Source organism: Sinocyclocheilus grahami, unplaced genomic scaffold (genome assembly GCF_001515645.1).
Source record: "Sinocyclocheilus grahami isolate Dianchi unplaced genomic scaffold, SAMN03320097.WGS_v1.1 scaffold65.1, whole genome shotgun sequence".
Classification (NCBI taxonomy): domain Eukaryota; kingdom Metazoa; phylum Chordata; class Actinopteri; order Cypriniformes; family Cyprinidae; genus Sinocyclocheilus; species Sinocyclocheilus grahami.
Genome location: NW_015505244.1, coordinates 188,758 through 198,773, shown reverse-complemented (window position 1 = coordinate 198,773; position 10,016 = coordinate 188,758). Strand labels below are relative to the sequence as shown.

Genomic DNA, 10,016 nt, shown 5'->3' with positions numbered 1-10,016 from the left:
TACAATTCCGCTCTTAATAAACTTGAGCACTTCTGATCTCACTCCAAACAGGGATCCGGTTCCCAACCCCTCTGACACCCCGCATCACGTGACCACACTTCCAAAAACACTTTAAAAGACTCGGGATAGCACCAGAATTCCCACATGAATGATTTCACACCTCTACCTCAAGAAATCGTCCCACGAGCAGACACCCATGACAGAAAAGTCTCACAGTTCCTTCCACTGGGATGATTTCCATTCAGCATCTATATGCACAGCGCAGCCTCTGATTAACTGCTCCGTTTTTATTTATATACCGACTTAATATGACATTGAGAATCACAGACGTGTCCAGTACTTTTTTACTCGGATGTGTTATCATTTTCAGCACCGTGCTCTATCCTGTCGACTCTTACCTCTACAACAACCGCTACGTCGGGTAAGTGTTTCATTCAAGCAAAGTTTAGAGAGATGTAGTAGTGAGCGCGGAGTGATCTGACTCGCGAACGAATCGTTCTATTGAACCGTAGAATGTTCTTGAATTTATACAGATTTACTCTACATAACATGATCAATCGCACAGCGATAAATGATCATTTTAACTAAATATTTATGCGCTTACATTAAAAAAATAACGTGTAATAAGCGCACGCAGTGATTGTGAATGGGTTGAATCGGTTCATTTAAAAAGAACTGTTTGAATGAACCGATTCATTAAAATGATTCTTGCTTCTCATGTAGCGAGAATCCAGGGCGTAGGAACGAGGGGGAGTTTGTAAAATAGTTTTGAAGCATTGAAGTGCACTCTGCGCCTCCACAAATAAAGACGAGATAAGTCTGTCTCTTCTTATGTCAACACTGGCTTTATAAAACTAAGGCGTTTCTGCGGGCCAAGATTTTTTCTTTTGCTAAGGCTGAAAAGCACTCCCTGGGTGACATCTTAAAATATGCAGTAGGTCTCGACAGGTAGGTATAAGCACGAAGTTCAAAGGACTTGAAGATCATAATGGAACGCTGTCTGACACTTTGGTTTATTTATTTATTTATTTATTTTGATAGGTTGTCAGTTCAGTTGGTTTGATGATAATGACAATCAGAGATATTCAAACTAAATTTCCCGGCTGTACTCCATGCTTATGGATCTCTCATCAGCAGTGTGGCCGTTTTTTTTTTGATTTTCACTGTGGAAATGTCACTCCTTTTGATCTGGAGTGTGGATTCACATCCTATTCTGAGATCCTTCAGGATTCTCTCATTCATGAAATAGCCTACCTATATGGATTTGAAATAATAAATTAATAAAAAAGAAAGAAAGAAAGAAAAATAATGCAATTTCATGTAAAGTCATGGAAAAGTAATGGAATTGTTTAGTGAATGTTACGTTTTCTAAACCACCGTTGGCTTGAAACTGCTCTTGTTGAGTGAACACTCTTTAAAATGACTTATTTTAATTATTTCATATTTTGACTCACACTCTGGAATGGCATTCCAACCAGTATGACTTTATTTTGGAGACTGAAAGCCTCAGTCAGCATTCAAGTTCATTGCATCTATTTCCACATAATAAAAGTGAATGGTGAATGGAGGTTGCCATTCTGCCTAACATATCTTTTTGTGTTCCATGGAAGAAAGTAAGTCATACGGGCTTGAAACGACATAAGAATGAGTAAATTATGATGGATTATTCATCTTGGTGAATTTTTGGCCTTTATGATTTATGACAGCTCTTCTTTCCTTATGTGAAATTAGTAAAGCCTAAAATTAGAGTTAAAAGATTCATATTTTATTACAGAGACCTAATTTCATAAATAAATTTGTATATATCAATTTTAGGCAGCATTTGTACTTACAATCTTTTTTCATATCCTTGTTTAAGAATTATTCAGGGCACAGACGCTTAAAAGAGCAAAACAAACTATTCGCAAAGAGGTGAAACACTTGTTTTCTACTTGTCAGGGAGCAATATAAATGCTAGCTCAGTCAGAGTGAGAACTGGGGAGACACAGGCCTGTCAGAACATAAAGAGAAAGGGAGTAATGAAAAGGACACTTCCTCCCTTCACAGATATCACAATCTGAACGATGTTAACAACATAGTGCATTCTGTGATATGATGTTTTGGCTTCACTGATATTTTTGAGTGGGAATAATTTAATAAATAAATTTGTATATATCAATTTTAGGCAGCATTTGTTCTTACAATCTTTTTCATATCCTTGTTTAAGAATTATTCAGGGCACAGAAGCTTAAAAGAGCAAAACAAACTATTCACAAAGAGGTGAAACACTTGTTTTCTACTTGTCAGGGAGTAATATAAATGCTAGCTCAGTCAGAGTGAGAACTGGGGAGACACAGGCCTGTCAGAACATAGAGAGAAAGGGAGTAATGAAAAGGACACTTCCTCCCTTCACAGATATCACAATCTGAACGATGTTAACAACATAGTGCATTCTGTGATATGATGTTTTGGCTTCACTGATATTTTTGAGTGGGATGTTGCCTGACACTTCATTACGACGGTACGTCCAATAAAAAATCTCCAATGGTGTGAGATTAGGAATGTTGCTGCTTATCATAAGAATAGCTCTGAAACATCCAAGTTATTTATGGCTCATAATAAACCTCATTCTCTCTGAAGATTTATTAGTATATGATTGGACTTCCTCTCTTTAACTTGAAAGTCTCTTATGCTCACCAAATCTGTAATATTGTGAAATATTATTACAATTCAAAATATCTGTTTTACATTTAAATACATTTTAAAGTGTAATTTATTCCTATAATGGCAAAGCTGAATTTTCAGCATCATTGCTCCAACTGTGACACGTTTTTTCAAGATTCGTTGATCAATTCAAACGTTCAAAAGAACAGCATTTTTTTTTTTTTTTAAGTCTTTACTCTCACTTTTGATCAATTTAATGTGTCCTTAAATTAAAACTATTTTTAATCAAAAATGGAAACACTTAATGATAGTAAATTAATAAATAAATGAAAATTTTTGATCACCACGTCCATAATATTTTCAAATGTTGCTTTTTTTTCTCTCTGTATTTGGCCATGTTTAAATGTCAATGTCCCATCAGTTAGCATTCTTACAGGGTAGGGTGCTATAAATTCCTGTCCTGTATAGAGTCAGTCATTGTGTTTTTCTCCATTCCATCGGACGGATGCTTTACATGGGGCAATAAAGTGCACCAATCAACGCCTCTTCACGTATGTGAGGGTGTGAAGCCTAGTACATTTGCCCCAGATCAGCCAAGAGGCAGAACATCATTCCTCACACATTCACAAGCCAAACTTTGTCCTTATGTGTGACTGAATCACCAGCTGACATCAGACAGACAATGATGTTTCTCTATTCCAGTACAATATCAGGGCTGAAGTCAGGAAACAGGAATAACCAACATGAAACTTTATAACAGACAAAAAGAGGAAAAATGCCACAAGAATTGCACTATATAGTGAGCAAAATGAATGAGGAAGAACAAGTAGCTAGAATAGAAAAAATAGAAAGCTAGTGTTTGTTTTTTGTTGTTGTTGTTTTGTTTTTTTAAATAAAGAACAAAAAAAATGAAAAAGATAAATATAGATAAAGTAGAATTATAATAGAATAGAAAGTGTTAGAGTTAGAGGGTCAAATAAAGGTGGAACAGATGTGTTTTTAGTCGTTTCTTGAAGATGGGTAAGGACTCCGCTCCACTAGTGTGAGATGACGTCCTCAATCATGAACTGAGACCAGTTTTGTGGCTTACGTGTGTAATGATAGAGCTGGCATGGAGCTGCTCGCACAATTACACCACAAAAAAAGGAGAATGTAACCTGGAGCATCAGTGTCACTCAAAGCCTAAAAATAGCAGATTGCTCTTAGTGATGTAATGAGGTCATCTTTGGTGTGTTTTGAACTGTTTCAGAGAAAACAACCCTTAGAGAAGCCTTTATGTGTCAGCTAGCTCAATAAACCTGTCTGCTGGCTCTGCCGCTTTTGGAAATATTAGCATTAATCACTAGTATTGCTCATGCTTGTTAGGGGATTGTTTGAATCCTATAAACTTCAGCATGATGGATGTTTGTGCTACAGAAGAAAAGAGATGTGTTATCAGACTTTGCTTGGTAGATAATATAACGTGCAAAAAATCTCAGAGACTGACTGCTAATTTTCTTCAGAATACATGATTTTCCATATATGATATGTTTGGTTTCTGCAGGATGGTTGTTCATACTGTAGATACTTGAAAATCTGAAAACAACAACAAGAATAATAATAATAATTGATACATGGAAAATCCCTATTTTTGTGTATTTATTGACACTACCGTTCAAAAGCTTGAGTTCTGTAATATTTTTAATGATTTTGAAAGAAGTCTTTTATGCTCACCAAGGCTGCATTATTTGGTCAAGAATACAGTAAAACAGTAATATTGTGAAATCTTTTTTTACAATTTAAAATAACTTTTAAATATATTTTAAAATGTAATTTATTTCTGTGATGGCAAAGCTTTTAGCAGGCATTAAATCAGACTTCAGTGTCACATGATTCTTCAGAAATTATTCTAATATGCTGACTTGCTGCTCAAGAAGCATTTCTTATTATTATCAATGTTGAAATCAGCTGTGCTGCTTAATATTTTTGTGGAAACCCTAATTTTTGTATTTATTTTTTTCAGCATTCTTTGATGACATTTTTTTTTTCAAAAGAACAGCATTTATTTAAAATAGAAATAACATTATTACAACAGTATTAATTACTGAACCCAACCTTCTGAATAATATAATGTATAAACATTAAAAAAAACATTTACTTGGTCAAAACTTGTTTCCTGTATTTTTATTTGATTCCTGTGCCAGTGTATAATTTAGTTTATTATAACTGCAATGCTTTATTTCTGCAGTGATCAAGTGTTCAGAATAATCCCCAGCAGCAACACAGAGGTTCAAGCAGTCAAACAGCTTTTCCAAAACCTGACGGTGAGCACCTTTTTTTCCCTGCAATACTCATGTAACATTAAACATGTGAAAGGAATCATGAGAAACAAAATCAAACCCCATGGAAACTGATGTCACTGCTTTTTTGGTGTTATTTGAACAACCAATCATTTATATCAAATCCTTTTCTCCTCCAAATTTCTTCTTTTTTTTCCAAACTAAACTTTTTTTTTAGTTTATCACATTACTAGAGCCTTTATCTTTTTTTGCACCATCACTGTGCACTGTTTTATTAAGAGTCAGGCAAGAGTTCCCCAGCACCATAACCACTATTTCCTTCAGAAATAAACTTCTGAACTGAGCTGTCTATACAACACAGCGGATACAGGCAGCAGAGAGACGTATACACTATCTACAAGTCAAAATTAAACATCATCAGTGAACTCTTATCAAAAATGTTGCGGTTCTCAGAAGCAAATTCATTATAGTTTAATGTCAAAGTAAGAAAACACAAACTATAGTGTTATAAATGTACTAGATTTACAATGTTAATTACAGTGTAAACGTGTCACAGTCTGTGAAAAGAGTCCATAGCCATCCACTTCCTCAAGGCTTGGCTAATTAGCATAGTCCTAGCCTCACCATTGACAGGCCATTCAAATTAGCTGCATATTCTGACTAAAACAATATTTGTGCAAGCAACATAAACATCACAAATATTGCATTATGTTACAGTAGGTATTTTTCCAGTTACAATTTTTTTTCTTAAAAAGCGTGAAATGGTCTTGTTTCTCTGTCTGCTGCGTTTGATGTCACCGCTCAGAAGAGTCTCTTGTGAAAGGTTTGAGGAGACTTGGGTCATTTGGTTATTTCTGCTGTATTTTCTCAAAGTGGCATCATCCCTGTTCACAGGCATCATGAAACAGGAAAAATAGGCATTTAAGTACAAACACGTGCACCTCAGATGATCAAAAACAAAATGTATTGACATGGCCATTTGAAGAAACTAGGTTTATAATAAAACTTTAATATTTAGACAACACAGAGTATACCATTAAGACCAAATCAAATTTGTGTCCAAAATTTCTACATATATGACTTTATATGACTCTGACAAGCTGTGTGTAAGATGATCTCAGAATAAAATCTTAAACAAAGCCATGTTGATTTTTACAATGCTTGGTGTGGAGAACCCAAGAAATTGGGGTCACTGCATTAACAGGGAGAAGTTTTCAGGTCTGCACTCACATAACCCAAATTTGTGCATAAAATCTGCAGACAAACATTTTCACAAAGAAATAATGATTCATACTAAAATTTATTTTAAATTTACAACAACTGAAACCACACTTACACAAAAAGTACATACTCTGGGTGGCCTTAAACAGTGTTGGGGGGTAACGCATTACGTAATCATTACTTTTTTCAAGTAACTAGTAAAGTAACGCATTACTTTTCAATTTACAAGAAAATATCTGAGCTACTTTTTCAAATAAGTATAATGCAAGTTAAGTACAGAGGCACTTCCTTCAGCCTGAGGCTTATTCATTTCACTTTTGGTGTGAAAGGACCTTTACAGTTGCCAGAAATATAACTTTGGTGTTTTTTGTTATTAAAAATGAATAAGCAAGCCCAGCTCAGGTGGCAAAATGTAACGCAAAAGTAACGTAATGCATTACTTTACATAAAATGTCACTAAGTAACGCAATTAGTTACTTTTTTAATGGAGTAACGCAATATTGTAATGCATTACTTTGAAAAGTAACTTTCCCCAACAATGCTTATAAATGCAAATTTATATTTCATTTATATTTTCATCTTCAATATCTTTCATCATATACATTGAAAGAGCATGAAGTTTTCTCTGAATAACAACGCAGATATAAGCGAATGTCCAGACCCAATGTCATCATGATATCATACTTTTTTACAGTATATAACCATTTTCACAGTATAAATGGGCCTTTATAAATGAAAATATATAACTGTATCCTTAGAATTCAAACAGCCATCATTCAAGTTACCTTCCCTGATGAGCAGTACTCTCAGCTTCATTTAAAATATTTTACCATATTTAATCTTTTCCACTGATTCACCCTCAAATTACAGAACAGAAACTGCAGGGCGGGCTCAAGCCCCTTTAATCGCCGATGCAAAAGTGCCCTTTCGGTCCGATCTAGGTATCCCCGGACCGCGATTCGCGATTTCTACCGAGGGGGCCCCCGGTCAAGTATTTTCTTTTTTAATCTTCATCATCATCTTAATCTCATGCGTCCTTTGAGAATGCAAAATCTGTTTAAAGAACATAGCAGTCACACGCCATCAAAACAAACGTGTCGAATCTGTTTCAGCTGCCAGGTTTGTGAGCATCTGTTAGGAATGCAGCATGGCACCGAGGAGTTTTTCTGCATGCACAGTTAGTGGACCTATTTTATGACTGATGTCCCTGCTTTTAACCAAGACTCACAACTTGTATTTAACACAAGACATATAATTTGAAATGCAAATATATTATAAGCCAATATAACTCAGAAATGTGTTCAGTGCACCATTTCAGGTCTAGAAATAAATGTGCCTGTGATCTACTCTGTTGCTGGTGTTAAGATGGGCCTTTTGAATAGCTCTACTCTTTTTCGTCTTATTAAATGGGCCTGTTGCTGTAGCCAAAGTCAACATCGTAGTGACTTGGCAGACGTACAGAGGAGGCTGATGATTCAAATCTGAGGTTATGCTTCAGGGACTGGTATCTGGGCTGCTATAAAGACTCCGGCATATGTTGGCAATCTAAAGTTGCTTTGTGGATCCACACACAGAAATAGATAATTTCAGTCAAACGCTGTGATCATGGCGGCTCGCTGAAGCTTTGTTTCAAACTCTTTGTGAATGGGTCGAGTCAGCAGGTCTCTGATCTACAGATCGTACAGCACTGGGAAAAGCTTTATCTGTAATCTCAACTCTGGTTCAAAGATCTTACAACGTGTGATAAACTGCTTAAATTTCTTTGCAAAGATTGCTTTGTCTGTTAATTTCTCTCTTTTTGGGATTTAATTTGTGTTTGTAGCTACATAGAACATATGTAATGTTGTGAACATTATGAACCTGTTCTTATGTTTGCATTGAAATTATGTATGTGGAGTATAGCTAGAATAACAATTTGATTTAAAGGGAAAGTTCAACACACTCCTGGCAATTTGCAACAATTTTACATTTTGGCAAACTGGAGGCGAATTCATATTTTGTATGTTTTTGTATAATCTGCTTTACAAGTTAAGTTTAGCAGTGGACCTTCATGCTTATTTTTTTATTTTATTTTTTCAAATTAAAATTAATAAACCAATAAAAATGTATTTTCAAATAAATCAAATTATAAAAATTCATACAAAATTGCCAAAAAAGTTAAAGGGATCGTTCACCTAAAAATGAAAATTCTGTCATTAATTACTCACCCTCATGTCGTTCCAAACCCGTAAGACATTCATTCATTTTCAGAACACAAATTAAGATATTTTTGATGATATCCGAGAGCTTTCTGACTCTCCATAGACATCAATGGAACTACCACATTCAAGGCCCAGAAAGGTTGTAAGGACATTGTTAAAATAGTCCATGTGACATCAGTGGTTTAACCATAATTTAATGAAGCTACAATAAAAAAATTTGTGTGCAAAGAAAACAAAAATAATGACTTTATGCAACAATTTCTTCTCTTTCGTGTCAGCCTCCGCCACGCGTTCAGGAGAGTAACCCGTTTAATTTCCCCTCCTTTAATTTTCTCTTAGATTTAATTTGCATTTTTACATATTTACTTTTCGACGCGTCATGATAAGTTATGACACACATGAAAACCAATGATATTTGATGCCAATGCCATCAAACCTGGTCTGCCAAAACTGAATATAAACAACTGAGCTATGACTATGTCAGGGGTGTTTGTGAAAGATATTTCTACAGCAGAAATAAAGTCATACATGTTCGAAATAACATGCGAGTGAGTAAATGATGACATAATTTTCACTTGAGCATCTAGGAACAATATTCCTGCTTGATTGACTTCAATGATGTTCTGCAGGTGGACCTTTGGATGCCCAACAGTGCATCTCTGATTCGAGAAAACAGCCCAGTAGACATTCATGTGGGATGGAACAAGACGCAATGGCTGAGAAGACATCTTCGCCAAGCACACATCCACTATAAGTGAGTCTCCTCTTCCTCCCCTGGGACTCATATTAGAGTGAACTCCTCTCTCATACTCCTGCGTGAGAAGCATCGTTTTCTGGGGGACACGCATTTGAGTTCTACTTGGATTCTTCAGACTTTGATTTGCATGTGCCGAAGGATCCAGAAATGAAAGCTCGATTCAGAGTAGTCCACTCGCTCCATCAATCATCCGGATCAACAGCAACAATGAAGCTTATCTCATGCGCCGCAGCCAGAAGCATTTTCATTGTCATCCCTTTCCCCAGGGAGGCCTTTCCCTCAATATCTCCTTTCCTTCTCATGGCTGATGTATTTGAGCATATTTACACATATTTACACGCAGAAGTGATACCTCAGAGGATTCTGGGTAATGGGATAGGTTGAGAGAGAGAAATGTGTGCATTGTTTACTCTAGTTTAAAAACCTCCATCGTTTTTTTTTGCTTTGGTTTTGACAGGTCAGATCAATTTTTGCATTTTCATTCCTTCCTCCACATCCTTAGCCAAAACAACAAAAACAAGCAAAATAGTTTTTTTTTTCGTGTTATACCTTTGCTCTGTGTGAAATTAGATGATTAATGTTGGTGATATTGGGTTTACCTTTTAACCTTAATTAAAATACTTGAATTTTCCCTCATGGTTAGTTGTGTAAACATTTAAATTTGCGTTAGCTCCAAAATCCTGCCAACATACTGTAAGTAAGCTGATCATTCATGAGTCATGACCCTGGTGCAAAGCACTTTACATAATTAATTTCCAAATGAACTACAATAATTAAAGTACAAATGAATAAATATGCTAAATACTAAATTATAGTACAAATATACTAAATGTATAAATTAAATATAATATTATATATATATATATATATATATATATATATATATATATATATATATATATATATATATATATA

At 35.2% G+C, this 10,016-nt stretch overlaps 1 protein-coding gene across 3 annotated transcripts in view; it reads left to right on the top strand.

The window, feature by feature from the left end:
* Positions 1-10,016, top strand: part of cpa6 (carboxypeptidase A6) — an 18,981-nt gene continuing 8,965 nt past the window's right edge. The window contains exons 1-3 of one of the 3 annotated variants that reach the window (XM_016271810.1): positions 1-421; positions 4,871-4,946; positions 8,974-9,098. In XM_016271810.1, coding sequence (XP_016127296.1) covers positions 309-421; positions 4,871-4,946; positions 8,974-9,098 — 314 coding nt within the window. In that variant the 5' untranslated portion in view covers positions 1-308. Of the gene's footprint in view, positions 422-787; positions 949-4,870; positions 4,947-8,973; positions 9,099-10,016 lie in introns of those variants that run through there. The other 2 variants (XM_016271812.1, XM_016271811.1) reach the window with 2 other exon arrangements.